At 40.2% G+C, this 26450-nt stretch overlaps 1 protein-coding gene and 1 long non-coding RNA gene across 8 annotated transcripts in view; one reads left to right on the forward strand and one right to left on the reverse strand.

The window, feature by feature from the left end:
- The window catches only part of foxp2 (forkhead box P2), a 118150-nt gene that overhangs the window by 78941 nt on the left and 12759 nt on the right, over nt 1-26450 (reverse strand). The window contains exon 4 of one of the 7 annotated variants that reach the window (XM_032589156.1): nt 18320-18328. The exons of 4 other annotated variants lie outside the window; for them this stretch is intronic. In XM_032589156.1, the coding sequence (XP_032445047.1) occupies nt 18320-18322 (3 nt within the window). In that variant the 5' untranslated portion in view covers nt 18323-18328. Of the gene's footprint in view, nt 1-1201; nt 1613-18319; nt 18329-26450 lie in introns of those variants that run through there. 2 more of the 7 variants (XM_032589153.1, XM_032589158.1) reach the window with 2 other exon arrangements.
- LOC116736599 (uncharacterized) lies at nt 74-5392 on the forward strand. Its single transcript, XR_004342625.1, has 3 exons — nt 74-893; nt 2382-2566; nt 3605-5392. It is a non-coding gene; the product is annotated as an uncharacterized LOC116736599 (long non-coding RNA).

A 26450-nucleotide genomic window follows, 5' to 3' on the forward strand; every position in this document is an offset into this window, starting at 1 on the left:
CACCACCACCTCCACCACCTCCCCGCCCCGGTTGCCCCCCACCCCCCAACACCACTTCTTGCTCCCTCGCTCTCTCTCCCCTCCTCTCGCCACCTCACCACCACTGTGCCATTCATGCATACTTAAATCACCCTTGGCCTATTAAAAAAAGAAGGAAGGAAAGAAAGAAAGAGACTTTCGTGACAATTATTCTATCATTTCCAGTTGTCAGTGGGGCAATTACAGACAGGGGGCCCCTGAACAGGTCAGACATGCAGGCCCAAAAGAGGAGGCTCGACTTGGGAGAGAGGGAATAAAATGGGAGGGGGAACGCAGAGGGTGTGTGAGCAGACACGGTGGGTTCTTTCTCTCCACGTTGGATATAATTAGACTGTCATTTACCCAGCCTGCTGTTGATTAATTTTTGTATTTCCTGGAAAACTTCACTTTTTTTCCATTCAAAAAAAAAATCTAATTCTTTTGAGTTTCTCTTTCCACGGTTCATTTTACCAACCTTAACATTTATTTCAATTTCCTCAATAAGTTAGAAAAAGAGAGAAAAAAAACTGTTAAATCTGTGCTTTCTAGGTGCAAGAGTGCACATCCAGGTGCTCCCTGCATGTGGGTGGGTCCTGTGTGTGTGTGCGCACGCCTGAGAGAGTGTGTGAGCAGACGTTCACATGTGGACTGCTTCGACTCGTCGGAGGATGCTTGCCGGCTCTCTGCTCGCGTGCTCTCGCTGCTCCGATCATGCATCTGCTTTACTAAAGTGGGATAAAAAATACATGTATATATATAAAAAAAAATTGTTTCTTTCACTCGCTCGCACATGTGGACTGGTTTTTGAGACAGGGGCACGGAGACAGAAGCGGGGCTGGAGGGACGCTGCTAAGAGAGGTGCAATCGCCGCAAAGGTATGTGTCTCTGGCTTTATTCGGAGCTTTTCTTTTCAGTCCTGATTGTGCGTAGGTCAAAGTGTGTGTGTGTGTGGGTGTGTGCGTGTGGGTGTGCATGCGGGGGTGTGCGTGTGCGGGTAAAGAATCTGAAAAGGATTAGTGAAAGCCTGAGCGTCAGTCCGAGTCCTACGCTGAGCTCGAGCAGAAAGTAAAGAGCACTTAAAAACAATTAGCAACATCATATCCGTGCATTTCCAACCTGCACGCTGTCACAAAGCATTCCAAGTACATGCCAAAATAGAGTCGCAAAGACGAAAATGACCTACCTTTTAAACAACGAGAGAGAAATCCACTCTCCTCAGTAAGAAGCATTTGAAGAAGTATTCTTAGAAACCTGACGGCAATACTGTGTCAAAAAAACAAAACAAAACAAAAAAAACACAAGCAAAAAAAAAAAAAAAATGGAGAGACAGTCGCAGAAAAAAGAATGAAAAGTGAGGGGGAAAAAAGAGGAAAAAAATGTAGAGAGGGCAACTAGCTGGCGCTTACTGTCAAAGACATCACCAGAGAAGTATTTACGGCCGTATTTACAGTAGTGCGCGGGGAGAAGCACCTCTGCCTGGTCACGTCTGAGAGACAGTTGCCGTTTCAGCGCTGCCTAATTAAAACAAGTCAGGCAGCCCCGCTGGATTGTTTTGACGCCTGAGGACCAATAGTACACAAAAACCAGTGGCTTGATCGGGGGGGCAGGGGGCGGGGGGAGGGGGAGGAGGACAGGAGGGGGTGCTGATGGAGGGATGGGGTGGGGTGGGATGGTGGGGGGGACGTGGCTTGTCGTGGGGAGCGGAGGAGAGGGGGCGGAGGGTGGCGAGAGTTGGCAAAGAAATAGTGAGAAGGAAAGAGGAGGAAGAGGAGGGAGGGATTGGTGGGGCGGGGGCTGTGGGTGGAGGAGGAGATGGTGGGGGGTGTTCTGGAGGAATCTGAAAGGGGAGGGGTACTACAAAGGTTGAAAACTGCAAGGGGAGACCACCACATGCAGCGTGCATGCAGTTTCTCCGAGACAAAATTCTAAAGTGACGCTTGAGACTTCCTTTGTCACAATGTAAGGACCACCATCTGCATCTATGATGCCTTGATAGGCCTTTAAAAAAAAGAAACTTTTTACTGACTATTAGAGAAAAAGGTAAGACGTGGAATATTTCTAACATTTTCTTCTTTTTTTTTTTACAGTTCAAGAAATCAAAATGTGCTTTTAAAGACATGCCACAACCTGATTTTGCAATCTAAACTGATTCACTAGAGTATGTTTTACAAGACCTTCCAACAAAGTGGACTCAAATGTGATGCACTGTGTGTCGTCGTCGCCCCCCTCCCGCACACACACACACCCCACTGTAAACAATACACAACAGGCAATGAGACGGAACATTTAGGGGCTAATGGTGTTTGCCGATTCTTTTGTCACTTTTTTTTTCCCTCTCTCCCCCTCTCTCTTGCATGCCACAGATGTTTTTCTTAGACGCTCCAGCAGACAGGAATCCACTGGCAAGAAGAAAGCCCCGGTCTTCCCCACGAGAGCAAGAGTACAAAGCCCCCCAGTCTGCACACAGCAGATGCGGGGAAAGCTAGTCCATCTGCCACCAGCTTGCCGAGCCACATGGGCCTGAGAGCGCTAATGCAAGCGGAGTGAGGTGGGGGGGACATTTATTTCTTTATCTCTATAGGTCTGGGGCATTTCTATAGAAGAAAAAAAAGTTGGAAACAAAATCAAATAAACTATGAGCATGGAAGAGATTCTGCTTTAAATGTATCACTGTATTTACACACAATTTCTTTTAAAAATATGTTACATGACTTATTTTTTTGGTGTAAACAGAAAGCTACAATTAACCTCACTCTGATCAATTAATGATTATTACAGGCTTAATAATGCTAGCTATATCACATATTTTTTAGAATAACATATTTTGAGCAAACACTTAGTTTTGCCATCTCTGTTGTTTTTCCCCTAACTGTGACAATTAGTAAATAACCAAGACATATTTTGCTTGCTTTTGTGCCAGAAGAGCTGCAGAAGCCTTTTCTCAGCCAGGTAATCAGTGCTATAAAGCAACAGGTGGGGAAGGGGAGAAGTGGGGGGATCAGGTCACTTCCGCAATTTCTCTGAAATCTCATTAAATAGTAGGAACACTGACATATCCTTGGTGCTGTTTGATACTGCTGACCGGCCCATGCCTACATGTGTTTAGCAGAAGTATAATACGGGTTAAGGACCACTCTGCCTCCCAGCTCTGAGTTGTGCACTAGTATTATTTAGCAGACTCTGAACGGTACATTATCTCTGCAGCTCTGCTGAGGCATATTTCAGCTGCACGATATTATTAAGAGCTGCAACACACACCAGAAGATGTAGTGTTTTCATTAGTGTCAACCGACGGAGCTCTAAGGCGGAGGCGATAAACACTAAACAATCGTGGCGGAGTCGGAGGCTGTAGTGCAGGGAATCAAAAGGGGCCAACGTTAAAGAACTGCTGTTAATTGCTCTAAGCATCAACATGATTCAAGTAATTTCTCCCATTTCTCTTTATGCGCCAAAGGCTTTAGACGACAGAACTCCTCAGACACATTTTGAGGGGTGGAGGATGGTTGGGTGGAGATGGGATGGGAAAGGGGGGATTGTTATGCCCATTTCTTCATATTTCTGACAATTGTGTGCCTTCTCCCCTCAGGTGTTTATTCCCTCCATGACTCCTCTTCTGGGGGTTTCTGCTACCAAGGTCAGGGGATACAAGCAAGCCCACCAGCGCACTGATGAGGTGGCAGCAGAAAAACGGGGGAGAGAAACAGACATGTGGAGTGGGTACAGTGAGGAGGGTGGGGGTGGCAGCTGGTTACCAACTTTGGCAAGAGCAGCAGGAGCGTCATGACAACGGAAGCGGAGGACGTTGACTACCATTTCATCTCAACGCAGCGATTTCAGCGGTTTGCACACAACTACAGAGACTTTTGAAACCATTCATTTTCAATTAAGGTTGCGACAAAGTGAATTGCTTTGGGGTAATTAGATACAGACAGGCAGAGTTGGTTTACGCGTCACTTCATCACACAAGATGGTGAGAAGAATAGCTTGAGAGTTGCAGCAATTGCTTGACATTAAACTGACTAATCTCCGGGTACTCTGAGGATTAGGCATATTTCAAGTTGCACCTAGAAACTGGACAATGATTGAGGTTGACATGTTTTCAACTTAATTGGCTTTGACCAGTAGTGCTTTGGAAGCGCAAATAAAAATTTCCAGCACTGAATGAACCATACAACACTAGTAGGTTGTGATGTCAAACACTCTTCAGTGTGGACACTGTTACACACTGAAGACTCAAATATGGCCATTTTCCATAAGAGTCAGGTCTTTGAAGATGAAATCAGATGAAAGACTAAAGCTGTTGGAAAATATGTAAAAGGAAAATATTTCCCAGATTTGCCTGCTGTTTATTCAGGCTGTCACAAAAGAATTGCTTTGTTTATCTATTTTACAAATTTAAAAGTCAATTAAGAGTCTATTTTCTTTAGGAGTAAAGGATAAACCCGGCAGTTAACAGCACCTTGCACACCGTCTTGTTGTATGATGCTATAACAATTCGTTGTCTTTGTGACGTCACCTCTGCTTCTTGAATAAATAATTAATTAGAATCCACAACAGGAAGAGTAGAAAATTACATGTTGAATTCTGCCAATAGTAGTACTTAAAAAGAACTAAGAATGAGTAAAATCAGTATCAGCTTAAAAAGCAGCCACACAAAGTTTTAGCTTCCTGAACATTTTTAAATTGGGCACAACATTCATGGCATCTCTAGTAGTATTAAGTTTTCTCTTGTTGTTATTCTTTTGACTTCCCTCATCTCACATTAAATCTAATACTATTGTCACTTCGCAAGAAAAAAAATCCAATGTTTCAAAAAATAAAGAAACCCACATACGTGAAATAAAGCATACCCCTATTCATTCTTTGTCAATCAAATGTTTCACAAGCACAACTCGTGATCTGTAAAGTCCAGCCCCCAAATACTACTACTACAACCAATAATAATAATAATAATAAGGCAAATAAGGCCTAATGGCTCAGAAGGGCTCTTTTAAAGTCCTGGGCAATGTTGATCACACAATATGTTGCTTATGGCCACAAAGCAGAGGCCATTACAGACCGGTGATTATATAAGTGGTTGGAAGGCAGCACCATTTTTAATATACTGTACTTAAGCACCAGGGTATCCATGGCAACTTGCACTTTCACCGTGCATTCAGAAATCCCTAATGAAATGTCTATTAAGAGGATGATAATGACAGTGTCCAAATATATTTGCATATGTGTTTCAGTGGGAAAAGAGAGCGCATAATGAAGGTAGATGGGTCCCTGATCACTGCCATGATAATTTTGTGTATTTTGGGGGGATCTTTTGGAGGGTGCGGGGGATGTTTTCACTGTCAAAGTAATAAAAACCGTGGTCATCTCTTCTAAAGCTTGTAGAATTGATTGTTGTGGGTGAGAGTGTGAACTGAGGTTTTATTGCCTTCCTCTGGATATCTCCACATGTGACTTCCATTTGCGTCTTTGGCTGGCTTCCAAACAGGACATCCCTGAGAGACTGTTTGCTTGACTCAATATCAACAGCCTTAGTAAGCAGCTGGGGGGAGGCAGTCTAACCAAGCCCAGCCTTGGCTTCCTATTGAAAATAAACCAGATTCTACCTTTGCTAGGCCCAGAAATATCAACACACGCTGCAAGGAACCGTGCCCAGCCCTCGGCAGCGGTCCGCCTGTGCCACTTGAAGGCTTAATGATACCTACACCTCCCCTCCAGCTGCTTCTGCCGCCGCCGCCGCTGCTGCACACACAGACGGCAGGTGGGCGGGAATTAAAGTATACATTACAGCAGAAAAACAAAAGAGATCGAAATGACAGAAGTCAGGCAGTTCAAGCTGACCCGGCCTCTTGAAACGAAGGAGCTGGAATACGAGCGACAGACACTTCAGGTTAAATTGGCACTCCTGCATGCCTCCTCTTATTTTCCTCACCACCACAACTGCCCTCAAAGCCAAACCCCTTCCTAAAAAAAGAAAAAAGAAAAAAAAGACCTGCTTTTGTTCAAAAGCATATTTGAATTAAATGAGTTGCTGGAATCAAATCCTCAGCTGAGATGAATACATTTGTGCAAGCAAGAGCTGCTCACAGCAGTTTACCTGTTATATAGCAGACTGAAACTGGATGAAAGAGAGGAGCAACAAGAGCTAATGTTATTTCATAGTTGCTGAGACGTGATGTGGTAAGGATGGAAGCAGGTTTATTAAGTTCTAAAAGAAATCACACACCATTTATAGTTTTCTTATTTTGTGGGTGTGCATGTGTGTGTTTGCCTCTAACACTAGGAAATTTTACGCTTGCAATATAACAGAGAAACAGCATTCAAATTCTACCCCCAACCTACTGGAGGCAGTATTGCACTCAAGCTTTAATTGCCATTGAAACAGTAAAGTGGTTGGCTAAACCATCAAAATCATTCTAGGGAGGTCAACAGACTGTGCTACAGTTAAAAGACTTGGTTTGTGTAAGTAAACATGCATGGCATACTTCTAGTACTTTATACAATGTCATTCTTTTTAAGTTCTATAAATATATAGAACTGATCAATTCAACATTTGGGAGTCAGTATCTGTGAAATATGCTGGGCTTTATTCCAGACTGGATTCGTCCACGGTGGGAAAGTTTATGTCAATTCATCGGACAGGGGGACATTTTGTTTCCAAATAAACCAATAGTTTGAAATTATTTTTCCATGTTCCTCTCATGTTTTACTGTCTGAAAATGTGGGTTTATGACTTCAGTAAATAAAATTTACCAGCAGGTGGCTTCTTAATGTTATTTTAGTATGATGAGGGGTCAATCTGTTGTATTTCATAGGAGTTAGCTGTCCTGAACAGGGATAAGGACAAAGTATTTAAGCATTTTTCTTGAATATCTATTCAGCATTAAATAATTAGCTACTAACTAAAACGAACACCAAAGTGATACGCAATGGTTTCAGTAAATAGGTATGAAATGGTTTGTCGACGGGTCAGAAATTGAAGTAAGTTATGTTGAAATGGCAACATGTACAAAATGACGGTAAAAATGGGTAAAACAACTAAAAACCTGTATCCTAAGGTAACTGTGGCATATACTACAAACCAAGTTTGAATGTTTGAAAGAAATAGTCCCTATAAAATGTTTGAGTGACTGATGCAAAGGTTCTCCCTAGAATAACAACGGCTGGGTGAGCATTTTAATTTCCACCACTGCTCTAGAATGTCATCAAGATTAAAAGGCATCCGGAAACGTGAGGTTTAACAGCCATTTCATGCTTTTAGGTTTCCTGTTTGGGATGAATCTGAAACCAGCATATGACAATGATCTGTAGCAGCCTCGGCTCTGCCAAAAAGATTATCATTCCCAGAACCACAAAGCTACACCGTTGACTGACGGAGAGGCAGGCTTCACTGGCAGTCAAAAGAGCACAACACCTGTATATGCAATGCAACAACTGCTACCTAACATCTATGGAATCCAAGAAGCAGTGAAAAAATGCTTGCATTTAATGGGGCATAAAGAAACATAACGATTACCACCAACTTTCACAGTGCTGAATATTTGTGGAGTTATCTCCAAAAGATCGGAAATAGGACGTAAGAGTCCAAGTCTCGCTCATTTACCTGTTTACGTAGCAGCTATTCAGTCATGAATAAAAGCCCTTTATTTAACTAGATACCAATTATACCTAACAAAAGAAAAAAAAGTTTGGATAAAATTAATTCAGAAAAATTGTTCCTAGGTAAGAATAATAAAGTCATTAGATGGAAAATTCAAACTCTCATATTCTCCTCACCACGGCTAATTCAGATCTAATTTTTACTAGCCACTAATTTAAGGGTGATGGGTGGGGAATAGGAATTACATCTGGAGGTAATTGAATGTGTGGAACAGAGCCCAGTGGAGGCTGAAATACCCCCAAGTCACCTACACTAACTCCCCCCCCACCACCACCACTCCACTCCCCTCCCCTCCCGTATACATACACATACACACAGACACGAAAAGGAGCAAGGCAGACAAGACATAGAGGAGGAACTATTTAGGTGAGTGGGACTTCCTGAGAAGTGAAACGACACTTTCCACAAAGATGTTTTCATTGTGCTGTCACCAGACACAGGCTGGAGAGGATATACAGTCGGTGCAGCAAGGCTCAGGCAGGGAGACCGACAGAAACACTGATAAATGAGAGAGGGAGTGAGAATCTTAGAAGGTGCAGCTTTCTCCAGACAGCTGTGCCGGATCAGGATTTAATAAATAGATAAATATGTGCAGTTTAGGAAAGGTTGGGGGTTAATTTGGACTTCACAGTTGGGCCTGCTGTAAAAGCTTAGACTTTATGAGGAGGTCTCCTTCTCAAGTGACCAGCTACATCTGGGCAGGCCAATTGTGCGCCCTAATAAATGGCACAGTTTTTTTTAATGATCTGCAGTTTCAAAGCTTTGAGTAAAGAGTAACCAGCTGCACTGGTTTCACTGTACCCAGGCAAACTTAGCCGACATTTTAAAAAGGTCAAATGGCGTCGTTTCCATTTTCCAAAAACTAAAGCAATACAGGATGTTAGTATTTTTTCTGCTGGAATTGTATTTGAATAAAACATCTTCTGTGTTTCTTAAGTAATGAACAAATTTTAGACTTTTCTTTAGTTACAAACCAATTAAATGAACTTTTGAAACTTGAAACTTTGAGACTATTTTGAAATTATCCACAATTAGGAAATTAACTGGTGGTGGGTGAGCATGTAAAAATTAAATTAAAAGGAAAACACATTAGGAGCTAATGAATAATATGTTTTTATGGCAAAATGGGCATAATACTTAGTATTTTAAATTTTGCAGTTAGCACCGCTGTTACTAAAATTTTGTGATCAGACAAGTCCACTTTTCCACTTTGAATTCTTTTTTACATTAATTTTATTTATTTATTTCCAAAATTCATACTCATTTTACATTATCTGATTCTCTGAGAAACCCCTGACTCATTTCTTGTCAAAGCCATTTTATTATGAAGTGAAAAAAACATCCAATCTAAATTTACCATGATTATGAATAATTTTGGGCTCAACTGTACCTCTATGTCTGAATGTTTCACAGCAAAGTTGTTCTATTTTATAGTAATTTTTTTATGAAACAACAAAGACAGAGTTATTTGGAAATACTTATGTAGAGGCTTCTGGGTCTTAGACTTTATTTTAAATGAGTAAAATCCTGTTTTACAGTAACTGCTCTCTTAAATATCGCCTAAAATCCAAGATAGTAGAAGAACGGGATCAGCTAAATATTTGCATTTCTAATGTATGTTCAAACAATTTAAAAAGAAGAAAAATCCTAATTAACCTTTAACATTGTGGTGTGGTGTAGTGTAGTGTAAAAAAGATTCATCTTGCACTTTCAAGAAATAAGGTTAGTATTTGTAAGGATAAAAAGACTCACAGTGGTTATGTTTGAATAATTTTTTTTGATTATATTGAATAGACCCCGTATAAAAATGTGAGAAAATAAAATTGCAAGTTTCGCTCCAAATAGTCCCTGCAGGAGGACATTAGCATGTAGAGAAACTTGCCTTGGTCTATTCCACACCTGAACCCCCTGCTCTTCACTTAAAACTCTTTGACATCCCTTCAACACTAAATGTGTTTTCCAAATGAAAATAAACGGAGTCCAACTGGTTTGAGGCAGTCATACCCTGGAATATGAGATCAAATAAAGGCTTCTGTGGAGGCTGAAAAGAAAAATGAAATGGCTTCAGAGGGGAGATGTACCAAGTAATAAAATTACTCCTTTATATCTTCCTAAACAGCATATGTTCCCTGGAGTGGGAGAAAGCCTCACTTTGGTCAAAGACAAGTATGCAAGTGTCAATTTTTTTTCCTCCGGGGAAGATTCCCTGATACACGTCTTCACACTTGGCGCACGGCAATTTTCTTGAAAACGAGAAACTATTTCGGCAACAAGTTAAGCGGAACTTTGGAAGTTTCACTTTGATGATGGGCTGCCCGCGCGTCCTCATTGAAAGGTGTGTTCCATTTAAACCGGAACAGCAAAGGTTATAAGCGCATTGCTTTTTAGACGAGTTTGAACTCGGCTGAAATGTTCACCTGAATAGTTGCATTTTCTTCTAATGCACACAGCTTACTTAGAGCTGACCACAATGTACCGCAAACACGGTAAATCCTTTTTGGGGTGAAAAAGAAAAATAATTCCCCGCTTAAAAATTGATTGACGAATCCAGTTATACAAGCAACGTCCTATTTGGCATTGGCGGAAACTAACTGCTTAAAATCATGCAATTGATTTGTATTATTTAAAAGCTGGTCACAATAATATTCAGATGGACTTTTTCACCATAGCAGAAAGGCTGTATTAAAGGAAAATTTGCAATTGGAAAGAATACATTATAATTCATTATACAGGCGCTATTAAACCTTCAGTAAAAATGCTTTGGTACAAGAATCGAGCCACTTATCAGACCTACTCACTACCTTTAAAAGCTGCCCATGTTCAGTGCTCTGAGTGGCAAAAAAGCAATCGCTGATGACTTTAAAATAGGACTAGATGTACAATTTAGCAAACTAAAAAGGCGCACAAGGAATTTTAAGAATCAAAGCTCATATCTGTTCTAAAAGAATATAATCAAAGGAGAGTCAAGATGATTGTAGCTGATTTTTTTTTAAAAAGAGCTCTGTAAATATATATTTTTTTAAATTAATGGAACGACTCGTCTTGACATGTCATGTGAAAGTATTCACATCCTTGAATATTCACACATTTTGACACATTAAAACCACAAGCAATAGTGTATATTATTTATATTAACAAAATAAAAAGAACAGAAAGCTTGATGAAATATTGGTTTGTACCTAAATAGACTGATTTATTATTATTATTTCTTTATTTTTTTCAAAGATAACTTGCCCTGCATTTAGCATCTGCGCATCACATTGCTACCACCGTGTTCCACCAGGGGGATGATGTATTCACGATGATGTCTGCAAATTAAAAAAGATTTCCGTAAGTAATCAGCTGATTCTATTCAAGTACAGATGTATGACATAGTTTTTTATTTTAATCTGCAAAAACTTTTGAAAATCGTGCCATCCTTAAAGCCTTTATATCACAATTACAATGCAACTTGATTTGGCTCATCACGTGAAATTTCATTAAAACACACAGAATTTTGTGGCTTAACTAGGACAAAAAGGATAAGAATTAAAATCTATACAACAAAAATGCACATTCTAAATATATGCAATCCAGATTTAGTGCAAAGAAATGCACAGGGTTTATAAATATTCCTGAGCATTTTTCCAAAACTTTATTCATTCATTTCCTTTGAGTACGCATAGAATGATACAACAAACTGAACCAATTACTTCCAGATGTAGGCAGATGTCTCCATCTCCATTTGTTTTATGGAGTTTTGGCATATAATTAAGCAGCTTATGCCAGGCTGATGATGTTTGCGCTGTGACTATGAATTCATTTCTGGCATGAATGTAATACGGTAGTTCTTTTCTTGCTGACAAACTGCTAGATTATTGTTTACAAACATTCCCAAGTAAAGAGCAGACTCATTACAGTTCTCTTGACACTACGCCCTGAAAATAGCAAACCGAGCGTGCATCTGCGGTTTACACTTGTTAAGCCTGATGACTTTTAATTTATGAAGGAGGCACCCAATTATAGTGGGAGGCAACAGTTTTCAGCATTTGGACAACTTAAGAAAAAAAGAAAACATCCAGTTTTTGGCAGCATCGTCTTGTTGTGTCCTTTGTTTAAGCCTGCTGCTGTCTGTTTTAGAAGACAAATGGTGAAAGAGGGCCGTTTCTGACAGCTTAAAAGTACCCATCAGCTGCCTCTGAGACATCTCCCCGCACGTCCGTTCCCAAAAACCTCCCCAAACAAACACGAGGCTCTACTTCAAATACATAGCAGGGCTATTAGGTAATCCTCTCCTTTGTTCATTCTCTCTGAGCCTCGGTGACTAACCTCAATTTCTCCTCGTTCCACCTCTTCTTGCCTTGGAGCTGACACAAGCATAAGATACCCCCCACCCCGAATTGAGTGGCTCGGAAATACACATATGTTGTCTTATGTTTTTGGGGTGAGGGCTGAAACCTTTTTGCGCTAAAGTTGCTTAAAAGGTCAAAGAGAGGAAGAGTTTTGCAGCACAAGGTCTCCGTTTCAGATGGGACAAATCTGAGGTTTTCTTTCGGATATTCAATTTCCTGCGAGGTAACCTAGAAGACTTACAGTAGTGTCTGAGCATGGAGAGGAAGGCTCCAGAGACTTAGGACTCTTGTCTGTGAATTGTTGCACCCCCTCTTAGTCAACTGCTGCGTAGCTTGCATGTGTTGCTTCCATCCAAGTCTGGGAAATCAATCAATTGTCAAAGAAATACCTCTTATGCCAGATGTGGCACTTTGAAAGAAATATATATTAAAGTCCAGAGATTGCTTAAATGAAACATTTCTGAAAGGTTAAATTGTCCACTTTGAAATTCAGCTTTGTGTTTTATGTATCTCCTCAAAGTTAGTTAAATAAGTGTGTGAAAGTTTCAGCTTGAAATATAATATATCTGAACAATTTAAGGAGAATGAGAGACAAATGTTTCTCTAGCAGGTGACTTTTTCCTTTTGTTCTTTTTACAAGCCTTCAGTAGTTCCGCTTCTTGACACATACACACAGAGCATAATTATAAATGCAAGACTTGCTATAGGGAGCTGAACTTTTCACACCTTTCAAAGCCACAAAATTGGATGGTTTTGTGGTTTGTGCAGCTGCCCCTCTGCACTAATGCAAGGCGGTGTCATATGAAAAATATTCCTCTCCCCAAACCACAGGGGCTGGTCATTAATGAAACACAGGCCGAGCGGTGAGGTCATACAGAGTCTAGATTTCAGCAGCCACACTTAAAAAACCGCTCAGAGAGAATAGAGCAACAAGAACACAAATCAGATTCCAGCTCCAAGGACGGGGAAAATAAATAAATAGAGAGAGGTGCTGGCCCCCTCTCACATTTTCCCCCCAGTGCTCTGCAAACAACCGTCAACTGCAGCTCAGAAACAGCTCACAATGAAAGCAGACTAAACAATCTGGTCCGAGCCAAGGAAAATGCTAAGCAACTCTGCACACAGGATGCCTCACCCTAATAGCCAACTATCAAATCTCACAATGGATTTGAGCCATTTGGCAACATATTTCACAGCAATCTAGACGGCGCACCTTTAGTTTTAACAAAGTGTAGCGAAGATTAAAAACGGGAACTTACGTTTCATTGACAGACAAATGTCTGTTCGATATAAGTTGGGTTTGTGCAGCTTACATGAAAGCAACTCACCGCAAATGTGTTTCATATTTCATACACCTACAGGTTTTTGACTTTTTTTTCCCACTTTAAAACCACAAACTTAAATGTATTTTTTCTAGGATTTTATGGAATAGACAAACACAAAGTAGTGCATCATTATGCTTTAACTCAGCATGGACTCAAAAGACTGACACAAAGAAAGCATAAACACGGTAAAGGCAATTTTTTCTTGCTGGGGTGATTATTTATAAGCAAATGTTGGCTCTACAAAATATTTACTCCCTGTGCCTCAATACATGGTGTAAGGTAAGGTAGCAAAAAATAGGGTGATAGCAGCATCATGCAGTGAGGCAAGGTGGGTTCTACAATGTTTTGATGCACAGGGACTAATAATTAAATGAATAAAAATCTCACGTTTTAGAATGCTATTAGGAAACAAGATTCTAAGGCAATGAATAATTTTCCTTCCACTTGACAATTCCACTAAAATACATTAAAGTTTGTGATCGTAGCACAATAAGAAGTAAAAAAAACCCCAAAAAAACATAGAGGGTGCGAATACTTTTGCGGCAAGCTCGTATATGCGTTCAAGGTGGGAAAAAAAGTTTTGTGTCAAATAAGAACCTTGGGTCTTGTAAACGAGTGATTAAAATCAACACCATTAAGATAAACACAACAAATGGGTCCCCGAAGATGTGCATGGCGAGGAGGAAGAGGCAAAGGGCAAGCCCAAGTAAGCAAGAGGGATCGGCACAGCGTGTTCCGGAGGTGGGTATGCACTAGTAACAGGAACCTTGGGACTGATAAAAAAAAAACAAAAAAAACTGGGTTACCAGAAGGGGAGCGGGCTCTAAACAGGAAACTAATGGGAAACTCTCCACCATCCACCATGTGGCATTGTATTTTCCAGCCAGTCAAAGCCACACTCACAGAGACCCCATGACTTCAAACAGCCAAAATAGCAGCACATTCATGAAACAGAACAGAACTACAGGGAATTAAAAAAAAAAGGGCAGGAAAAAAGAAAACACACACACATACATGCACCCACGCACACGCCCGCACGCAGTGACTCACACACATCCACGAAAAGGTAGCAGACCTCGCCAGCAGATGGTAAAATTAACATTTCAACAGTTCCTTCCTTTCATGTAGGTCTCGGCAGAACTTTTTTCTTTTTTTGAAAAGAGAAAAAAAAAAATAAGAGGGGCTTGGGTTTTGGTAAGATATAGTGGTGTAGAAGGCATCTGGAAAAGGGGAAGAGGAATATTGGCTTATGGCTCCTGATGGTCCACCTCTATGAAAAATTAAATAGGTCTGTTTTGCAGCTTTCCCCTCTCTGGAGTACCCTCAGCTATGTTATGGAAACATCATCTCGGTAATTTATACGCCACAGAACACCTGGTGATGAAAGAAAATAAACTATTCTTCTCTTTCTTTCCCTCTTTAAAACCCAACTCTTTTACTTTTGGGGTTCTTTCTTTCCACCGTCCATCCAAGTTGCTAAATTTGCAAGACGTTGGCATGCATTTCAAGGTTGAGTCATCAACAATTTTTTAATTTCTTTATTCCTCCCCCTCAGATTTCGTCTTGAATTTTTGATATAAACTTCAAAAGATGCCACAGAGATGTCATCATAGAGAGAGAGGAAGTCTAAAGCATCTCTAATAAAGACCCAAACAATGGACAGCCTCTCTCATTTCCGACCCTGTCCAATGGAGCGTCTCAATAGTGCCCATTAATTTGGACACAGTTCTGGCTAAATTACATGTGTTCCACCTCTGTGACATTTTAAATGCAATTAAAAGCTGGTTATGGAAGTGTGCATGGACTTCCCTGTGATGAAGGGAAATCATTGACGTGATTAACATGCAAACGAGCTCACGCTGGCAGACTAGATTGGGGTTTGAAAACCTCAATTACTTTTGTGTGATTATCTATTTACCAGTACACAGATTTCCATTTCTCATCTCCAGCCGAGTTCCTCACGCATGAGCCTCAATTATACATGGCCCACCTTTATTTATGATGCGCACCAAGCTGAAATACAAGCTCTGGTTATTTTTTTTTTTTTTTACTATGATGTATTGCCTCTTTACAGGCTGCTCACAAGGCGGGACCACCAGGCCAACACTTCCTAATGCCGAACCATTTATTTTTTGAGGACTTAATATGATGTTGACCAATCACCACCCCGTAGTTTTCCCATTCATCTATCCGGCCCCCTCTTTATAGTACCTTGCAAAAGGCACTGTAAATGTGAAAAAGGTTCATGTCCTCTCATATTTTGTCTTGTTCCAACCACAAACTTCAGTGTGAATTCATGCAATAGATAAACACAAGGTAGCAAGACGAAAATATGTGTATACTTTGTGAATAAAGCTCTACATTAAAATATCAACACTAACATATTTTATTGGAATTACAGATGTTAATATTTTGGTATTTGCTTAGCACATTTTAAGTAAAAAGAATCCCCTAACTGAAACGCCAAACTCAATTGTGAACATACGTTTTTAGCTCCTGCCACAAACCATTCTAACACATAAATATGTTTTGATCTAAACCAATCAGTGTAGCTCTGGCTGTGTGTTTTTGGGTCATTGTCCTGAAAGGGAAATCTCCACCCCAGACTCCCGTGTTTGGCAGCCTCTAACAGGTTTTCTTCCAGCTTTCTCCTGCTTTTAGCTCCTTACATAGTTAACGCTGGCTAGCAGCTACTCTGCAGCCTCCCCAGTGTTAGCATGGGTCTCTTGGCTGCGTCTCTGAATAATGCTGTCCTTGCAAGTTTGCTTAGATTTTCCGTTGTGCCATGCTGTTTCTATTTTCTTTACTTCTCTGTGAGAAGTTCAGAGCTTGGAATCATGTTTTATAACTTAAATCTGCATTCAAACTTCTCCACAGCTTTATCGCTAACCAGATTGGTCAACATGTAAGTAGTTCACATTTGAATGCAAATGTTTTAGTTTATTTATGCAAATCAAAGTAAATGAGGTAGCATAAAATAAATGTGAAAAATTGTGCATCCTTTTCCAATATTTATCGATTATTAATTTCCAATAGGTAAAAAAAGGCTTAAGACTGTTATTTCTGAATCCAAATAAGAAAAATTAAGTGTATTAATACTTCTGCAGACTGCTATAAACCCAAAATTATTCTCGGTTTTCTGTTACCCTAGATGACTAATTCGTAAAACTGTGCCAATTTGTCAATTTCAACTCAACCTAAACTGAGAGCCTCCAAAAGCGTAACTAAATTTTAAACATGTAGGTCAAATAAAATTAAGAAATATGCTTTGACTTTTTTTTTGTCCATTTACTTTGACAAAAAAAATTATTCTAGTTCAAAAACAACTTCAAACTCCTCAAGATTCATTGTATTATTTTTTTTTCAACTTTTTATGCATGTGATGCTTATATTTTGCAAGCACCTGAAAATATACAAAAGTTAATGTGTATTTGTATTTCAACCCTTTTACTTGAGCTGTAATGATTTTAATGTGACTTCTGCAGCTTGGAGGACAGGAAGAGAAACGAAAGAGATGCATCTCTGTGGCACAGCCGTGCTTTCTTCCCCCCCACATTGTGCCCAGCATGCATAAAACATGCCCTGTTGCTTCAGTGGGAGCAAGAAGGAAAACAGTGCCATCAAGTGAAAGTACTGAGGATTCCTCAAAGAACTCAGCAGATCAGCTACAGTACATTATCAAAATGAATGGAGAATAAGTTGGTTTGATTCAGTAAACATCAAAAAGATATTTTTGTTTATATATTTGACTAATCTTCATCAGTGCACTGAATGGTTTTAGAAGAAACGTGGGGACGTTTTGTTCGAGTAGCGAGATGATAAGACTGTGAAAATGTGGTACTTTCTGCTGTACAAGCAACCTCTGGAACAAAGGGAATTATTACCATTGAACCCAGTTGCCAGGATTTGCCAGCATGCTTTTTTAGTGTAGCTAAAGTGTAGCTAAAGTAGAAAAAGGAAGTGGATACAGCGCACTGACTGAGTGAAACTGGGAATGATGGGTAGAGACCCGAGTGAGACAGAATAAAAGAGAAAAAAGAGAGGAATGGCTTAGATAATAGTAGATAATGGACAATTAACTCAGCTAGTAGTGCTTGCTGCAGTTAATAGAAGCTTCTGGTGCAGCCCCGATCACCACTCAGCCATGTTCACGCTGGTAACACAGGCGATACAAAGCTGCTGGCTACTGGATCTCAGAGGTGTACCGTGCCATATTAGAGATCTACACAATGCCTTCACACAAAGCTCGATACCAACAACCTTGTCCAAAAGTGCAAAGATAAGCACTCCAGTGATGGAAATTGTGTGGTGCCTTAGCCTCGTTCATTGTTTAATTTCCTTCCATTATCAAAATAAACCCAGAAGCTGTATATTTCTTTTTAAAAAGTGACATCCCGATGCATGCAGATGTGGAAATTAGCATAATTACACCTATATAATAGCTCGCTGCAAAAATAAGCGTGTGGATGTCGTCTGCGTGCATCACAGAGACAATGGGTGTACTCATATGAAGTGATTTAAACTGCCCCCCCACCACTCACCCACCCCCAAGTCCCTTCAAGTCCCATCTAAATCTATTGATCTGTGAAACACTGGGACCCAGGGGAAGCAATTCACTTAATATCATACATCTAATGATGACATGAATAACAATTAAACCATTTGGTAATTAAACATCTTACAAACCACTTAACTGACTGCACGTCAGGAAGGGTTGGTGAGGAGGGGGTCGCAGGAGGTTGCGGTGATTGTTTTTCATTTTCTTACTTCACGTAACAGCAAGAGACACATGCTGGTGGTATGGCAGCGGATCAGTGGTGATGGGAGAAAATGGTAGCTGACATAAGGGGAAAAACACACTGATGGTTGTTAGCCGCAATGGTACTAATCTGACATGCTGTCAAAACGGCAGGAAAACAGTATAGACGGGCTTAGGATGAAGATGGCAACATACAGCAAATAACAGCTGAGTTTTAATTGATTCTTACCATTATTAGCTTGATAGCATGTTGAGAAGTAGCCAAGAAAACCACAGAACAGTTTTGGGGGAAAGAGGAGGGTTTAACAGTAAATACAATAACATAGGCCAGAAAAGTGATGGTAAATAGCATTAACAAAATTAGAAGGCAAAAATATTTTAGCACTGAAAATAAAAAATATACATAGAATTAAACATAAATAATTAATGTCCATTCTATACTTTTTCCAAAAAAAAAAAAGAAAAAGAAAGAGAAACCAAACCAGAAATTAGAAGGTCTACCTTTACCACAATGGGTTAGTTCACACTGAGGTAAATTACATGCTGAGTGGGAGCTTTTATATCCCTGGGTTAGGTGCCAGTATGTCAGATCCCTAACATACTAATTCCAGACAACTTTTCTCATGACTTTGTCTTTGCCACTGGATAAATTGCCAAGAAATCTTTAATTTCATAACTAAAAATTGAGTTGGGGATCTAGCTATCACCATTTTTGATTGAGTAGACATTGTGTTATGCTCTGAAGGTTGATTTGGGTATTCTAAGCCTAATGTTGTTCTTCTTCTGCAACTTTCTTGTGTCCTTGGCTGCCTTGCTTTGCATTTTATTAAGCTTTTCTTTCAATATTTTCTTTATAAATATAAGTGGAAACAACCATTGTGAGCTACAACCCTTTGCAAGACTGACGAAGAGAAACTGTAAAATCGATGACCTTTAAAATAATGTTTTAAACACGTCGCCCCTCCTTCCCAGTGAGCCAACCACAGCTAACTTCAGCTCATTGTCTGGGCATTTACACATCGAAAGATGTGTGTCGTGCTCCTTATTGAATGATAGCTGGTAAACATTGTCATTCCAAAAAGAGACAGGATTAAAACCTGCTTTGCCCACTGAGCGGAACAGTACGCAAAGAGAGGATGGGAACAATAGCCAATGGAGGACGGTATCACAAGGGTCCAATGTCTGCTGTGATGAATATGTGGGAGATTATAACCCATTCCATCATTTCCATAATGCAAAAGTCTTTTTTTTCCTTCATCACCCAGCAGACTATTCACTAAATAAATGAGAAAACTATCACCGGCGTAGAAATATTCGACAAAAGGCAGAAGGGAACGAGAGTGAGATTTGAATGACCCCCCGTGCCTTTGACAATACAGACTCTGTCCGGACACATTCGGAGGCAGCGGAGTGAGTAAGACCTGGTAGAGTATTTATCATTGGGCACAATACAAATGTATTACCATGTCAGCTATACCACTTTACAGCACAGAATGGAACTTCAATGAGTACGAGAAAACTTTCACATAAAACCAGGGGGAAATTTGAGGGCACAGTTCTTTTGACGTGTGGCTTTTCTGCCTCAATAGCACAAAAAAGCTCAAGAATCATTTAGTGGACAGTGGCTTTAAAGTCACAAAGACTCAAACCTGTGCATTTAACCAGTATGTTAACTATCCTACTGAAGATGAATAAAACTGCAATCGTTAAAAAATAAAAGTCTTCTGAGAATAATTGGCTAGTTTCAGAATCAAAGAACTGCTGTTAGGTGTTACACTCAATGAACATTTTTGATATTAAAATCAAAGGTTTCAATGTATTTTATTAGGATTTTTTGTGATAGTGTAAAAAAATGTAGTGCATGTTTATGAAGTGGAAGGAAACTGATACATGTATGGTTGCCAATAATTATTCCCAGTAAAAATCTGACAGATGTGATGAACATTTATCTAAGTCCCCCTAAATCTGTACTTTGAAAGTTCAGATTTCCTCACATTATGATGCTGCCACCATCATGTCTGCAACACGACCGTGGTTGCTACTTTGCACAGGTCTATCTGTAAAGTATAGATGGAAAGCATCTATGAACATCAATTTCCAAGTCTTGGCACATTTTCAACTTCATTTATGTGTTAACTTCTACTGGACCAATCAATTTGTTTTTACCTATCCCACTCAATTGTAGGTGTTTCTGTATGTTTTACAATTGTAGTCCTGCTGGAAGGTAAACCTCTACTCCTGTCCCCAAGATATTTGCAACTTCTGTCATCTTTTCCTCCATGACTGTCCAAATTCAAGCATACACTGGTCCTCTCAACTATGAATCTAACCCTGTTCCTGATGAAAAAGAGCATCCTCAACGCGTGCCGCTACAGACACATTTTACAGTGGAAATAGTGTGGTCTACTTTAGCATTTTATTATGTTAATATTTACAAATTAAGCACAGATGCCCCTTGTAATATGGTGTTTACTGAGGGAGGGAACATCTCTACATATTCTGAGCCTGCCTGTTACTTCTATAGAGAGCCCCTCAAAAAACATTAGACTTGTGAAATTCCTGAGCCTTAGAAAGTATCTCCGTGCCCCAGCTCTCTTCACACCTCAGCATCACTGACATCTTTTCAGCCATTCACTTGATGCATTTCTGCTTCTTCATGCGAGTGTAAGTGAACGAGAGAGAGCCGCTGCAGGGCCAAGTGAATAGGAGTGTGTGTCATCTGCTAGTCTATCCCAGAGATTCCTCCCTTGGTAGCCTAGTTTATTTACTTTATCTGCAATATAATGCTTCAGTGAGCATTAGCAACTTTGAGACACAAGTTTCAATCAGCCGTCGAGCGGCTGCGCACGCCACTCCGTGCGTGTGTTCGGCCAGGTGTGGAGAAAAGATGAAAACTGCCGTCAAAGAGATGGCAGAGCTATAAAGCGAAAGGCTGACAAAGAGGTCCCAAAATAATACACAAATAAAATTGGACAGCTGAAGGAGAGGAAGATTGGGGAGAAGAGAAGAGCACCAAAAAAGAAAGTCAGAAAAATAAACTGTACAGGACAGCATGGAGAGAAACTGAGGGGGGGGGGAGACGGTACTGGTGGGCTAAAGAAGTAAAAGAAACAGTGAGACAGAGCTTGACAGACAAAAGAAATGATAGAAAGAGACAAAAACAAAGTAAAAGAGAAAGTGAAAGGAAGGGAGAAAGTCGAGGCAAGAAGAAAAGATGTTCTCCCAGGGTAGCGTGGAGCAGGTCTTGTCCAATAAACACAGGTGAGCAGCTCGACAGCCTAAGACCACCAGGCTGACTGACAGCAGAAAGCTCTCACTGACCGCCAGCTTTATGTTACATGACACGAGGAGTGCAACTCAACTGACAAAGAGAAGCTGCCTGAACCTCTCAGAGTGCGGGAGGGAGAGGGTGAACGGCGCCCTATGCTCACTGTTTAAAGCAGCCTTCACGCACAGCGGCCGTGTTGATGCAAAACACGCAGCCCGCGCACTCAGACAGGAGGAGAGTGAAGCCGTTTTCCTTCACAGGTGAGCAGAAGAAGGAAACACCCTAGTGCTTCGGTTAGTTAGTACGAAAAAGCGAGGAGCTGGAGCGCGTGGGGTGGGAGGGTGGGATGTATGCTGTGTGCCGACTGAATCTTTTCCACATGACGGGCCTCGGGCTGTTTTTGTCAACTGCACTCTTGAGCAGCAAGGAGTCAGGTAGTGTGACCACATGATTGCCCAAGAGGCACCATGGTGAGAGGAGGGAGGGAGGGAGGGAGGGAAAGGGAAGCGAGGGCCAGGGAGAGGGAGAGATGTGGGAGCAGGGTGGTGAAGGGAGGGACAGGGGCCGATGCAACACGCATGATGAGGTGTAATCACAAACCCCATTCAGGGTGCAGTGGAGTTTGTCAACATACACACATTCACATTCCACTGTCTGTCAGCTCTATGACCCAAATCGAGCATGCTGGCTGAGTTTGTGTGTGTTTCTCGCCCCCCACACTATACACACAAGAATGCTTTCTACCCGTTTTGCCTCAAACCAGGTAGGAGCAGTTGCACTGTCTGGCTTGTGGGCTGCGGTGAGGAAGTCTTAGCGTGAAGATCTTGTAGGATTTTGCTGCCACTGGTATCCCTTTTCAAGCTGCGATCAAATGTTCATTTCGAACAAAGGACTTGGCTTGTTGCCTCTGGAGTAAAAGCTTTTCCACCGACTGTAACCGCGTTGTTTGATTTGAAACGTTTACATTAAGAGAGACTGAAAATAGAAAGAAAAAAAAACTTTGCAAAAGTGTTTACACCCCTTGAACATTTTGTCACTTTAACTAAAAAACAAACTACAATTTAGTTTTGGGGGATTTTGTTTGGTGGACAACACAAATTAGCCCACCTTTGTAAAGTAGAAGGAAAATAATAGATGGGTTTTAAGATTTTTTTTTAACAAATCAAATCTCAAAAGTGTAGCAGGCTTTTGTATTCAGCTGCCAACTTATGCTGCAACTACAGTTGCAAGTATTTGGGTTAGGTCTCTATAACCTTTTCAAGTAAAAAGATAAACTAGCTAAAAATGTTTCATGTTGAATTTAGACCATGTGAAAAGCAATTTCCCGTTCTCGACTCAAACGATAAGCATCCCCCAGCATGATCCGGTCACTACCATGTTTCACTATAGTGATGGTATGCTTATGGCCCAGTGGAACTACTGTGACACCATTTCCTATTGATCAGTACTCTGCTTTGCCTGGACTGGATATATAAATATTTTTTGAGAACTGTTCTGTTTTATTTTTTAATCATATTTACAGAGAAACTGCCCATGGAGTGATGATATTTTAATGCTTTCTGAGCAGCACCAAGTGGTTAGATAATTATTAGCCAAACAGAGCCCAAAGAAAGTCATGTTGACAGTTTTGCCATCATTTTCAGGCATCTAGTATGCCAAGGTGAGTGAGGCATCCGCTTTTTTTGATAGGTCCAATAAATTTGTGGTAGCCTGGAATATTTGTTGAACAAAGTGAATATGAAATGTGTAGTACTAACCAGAGGTGGGGACTCGAGTCACATGACTTGGACTCGAGTCAGACTCGAGTCGTTAAAATCACGACTTGAGACTTGACTTGAAAAAATGCTCAAAGACTCGGACTTGACTTTGACTTTCATGCCATTGACTTGGGACTTGACTCGACTTGAAGCTGTTTACTTGAAAAGACTTGATATTTTTTACTCAAAGTCTTAAAATTTAAAACACATTATTTATAAAGTGGCGTCATTAATTAATTTCACTCATTCCGTATCAATATGCGCAGACCGTCACTATGTTTTTCCTCTCTCCTTATGTATGTATGTGTACGTAGCTGCAGCACAACCAATCAAATTAACAGGATTTGGACGTTTAAAAAAACGCGGCAAAGCTACAGAGCTCAGGGAACGAAATACGAAATAACCGCTCGAATATGCTTCCGCGAGTAATTTCTTTTGGCTACGTAGGTTATGAACTTTCGACTAAAAAACGAACTGCAACTTGTAAAACATGCAAGAAGAGAATATCGGATGGAGATGCCACGACGTCCAACTTTGTCCGGCATTTGAAGCTACACAAAGATCGGTAGGTGGCACTTTTCTTTTGCTGTAAGATAGTTGACTTTAGCTAACTTCGTGTTAGCATGTGTACTCCGGGTTAAATTGGTGATGATTTACCATAAATCCGGTCCTTCAAATGCCTCCACAAATAATGTGCACCGTGTTAGCTCAGGAAGCCGGTGGATAGTGAGCGGGGCTCCGGAACAGAAAGCAGATTCTGGACCTGAACACAGGGAACAGAGTCTCTCTGTCCCATCATGATGATGAGCCGGGTCTAGTATCATCTAAGGATGGTTGGTGTATTTGAAGACATCTACGTTGGGAAATTATATTGACAATATATTGTTTACTGCAGTCAGTGCATTAAGTCAACTGTTTTTGACTTAATGCACTGACCGGCGTGACTGTCACATGTGGCACAGAACCCATTTCCAAGTAGTATAGCTTTGCTGGGAAAAAAAAAAAAAAAAGACCAAATACAGTGACTGTCCCAAATACATTTTGTATTTAGAATATCTGTCCCATATTTACGGAGGACTGAAACTAACATACTTAGAAATAAAAGCAGAAAAATAAATGCACCAGACCTTCCTGAGTTTACTTGTGATAACTTCATTTATACTTATTTCATTTTTTGAAAACTATGATTGTTGTAGTGTTGATGTTTATTTATGAATAGAAGGAGTAAACTGAAGTCAAATGTAATTCATGAAAGGCTGTAATTTATTTTCTGACATCTGTTTACTTCTGACAGATTTGAAGAATACCAGATGAATAAGAGGATCACAAATGAACCTCAAATACATATTTTAAAAAGAACAAATGGTCTAATATTTGAATTTTATGTATAATTGCAAATTATTAAAAATAAATAAATAAAAACGACTCGAAATGACTTGAAATTAAAGGTTCCTGACTTGAGACTTGACTCGACTTTTGCCTGTCTTTACTTGAGACTTGACTCGGACTTGAGGACAGAGACTTGAGACTTACTTGAGACTTGCAACACAGTGACTTGGTCACACCTCTAGTACTAACATATGTGTAAGGTAACCCCACACTGTTATTTTACCATGGCATGGTGTCTTCCTATGGCACTGAAACCAAAGGTGGGATAGATAGGCACATGGGAAATATTATTGGCTTTTTGTCATCAATTTTGCACATAGGCCAAAATTTTCATCAAAGCTCCTCTTTCTATGTTGTAACCCCTGCTTTACATGTAGAAAACTTTAAACAGAACTTTCTTTAGCTATCTTTCAATAATATTTTCTATGAAACACTTTTGTAAACTTAATTGCTAACCAGACATCTGAAGGAAATTGATTTAAGTAGATTTTAATTAGGAGTATCCGAGTAAAGGGGAATGAAAATTAACTGCTCTATAGCAGCTGTAAAATCTAAAACACAAATAAAATATTTGTCAGGATTTCTTCAGGCTATATCTAGCATGTATTTATTATCGTCTGATAAAGGAACTGTTAATGTGCAAAGATGAAAATGATGTAAATCAACATTCAATCAGAAACTTGAAAATTAATCTCATTTATATTAGATAAACAATCCGAACCCTACCAAAGTCTAAAAGTCATTTGTTGTTCTCTGAGGCTTATAAAATACTAAAGAGAATTTTTTTTATTGATTATATATGTGTTTAAGACAAGGCATTGAGACAATGTTAGCATTTTAAAAATGTTTCACATATTTTAGATACAGCATCAACGTCTTGGCAGCCTAAACTGAAATAGTTCACCAGCAAGTAAAATGACTGTATATTTAGTTTATGTTGTGATGACAATTTCCCTTATAAAACATCGTACTGGTGAATGGCTAACATAAACTTTGGACTATGTGTGCAGTCTGAAAAATGAGGCTCCATGACAGTTCGCTGATAACACACGAGTTCAATCTGTCAGGGCAATCAGCGTTTAGACCTTGGGAGAAGAATGCAGGACTTGTGTGCAACTGATCCACTGGACACGATCACCTGCGAGTGAAGCCGCTCGTAATTCTTCCCACCTGAAAGACGGAGTTCAGCGCAAAGTCAGGCCTCTCTGGTCTCATCCCAGCCTCAGGTTGGGTTTCACAATAATCTCTGGCTCTTGGACGGATGCCATCCAGCCCAGCTTCCGCACTCGACGTTTCTCCAATTAGGTTGGGGGGAAAGGATAACACATGAAACACTAGATGCTTTTTTTAATTAGAGTCGCGCATGCAATGTTTGCAATCACTCATTTCAAGAGTGTCAGCCTTCTCTAAAAGAAGGTGCATAGTGCAATTGGAGGGGCTCCAAAGTAAGCTCAGGCCACCTTTGCTGAGGAAAAGCAGACTTTCTATCATTTCTCTGAGAACATTTTTAAAGTACACATTCTTCCTTAAAATACCCCCCAAAAAATGGAACTTTGAAAAAGCTGGATGAAAGATAAGAGACACGAGGATCAATAGCCTTACAGAGACTCTTTATCTTCTCTTAAGCAATGATGGCTAGTCTCATTTTGAGCCTGTTCTACTTTGCACCTCCATTCTCATGGCAACTGTGCACTCTGGACAAACACTCTCCATGCAATTTCTTTTCTTCACTCCCGTCCGTCAACTCTGCACCTCCATATGCTTGCTTGTTTTTCTACTCTGACCCTCAATCATTTCTCTTTCAGATGTGTCGAATGCCTGACAGTTGCTAGGAAAAGCTATGGCACAGGGAGAAAAAAAAAAGAGGAGGAATTTGAAATGTTTACACAGAGTTGGAAATCTGGACTCAAATCAGTCTTGTTATTATCAGCAAATGTCTAAGGAGA

Source organism: Xiphophorus hellerii, chromosome 17 (genome assembly GCF_003331165.1).
Source record: "Xiphophorus hellerii strain 12219 chromosome 17, Xiphophorus_hellerii-4.1, whole genome shotgun sequence".
NCBI classification, from domain to species: Eukaryota; Metazoa; Chordata; class Actinopteri; order Cyprinodontiformes; family Poeciliidae; genus Xiphophorus; species Xiphophorus hellerii.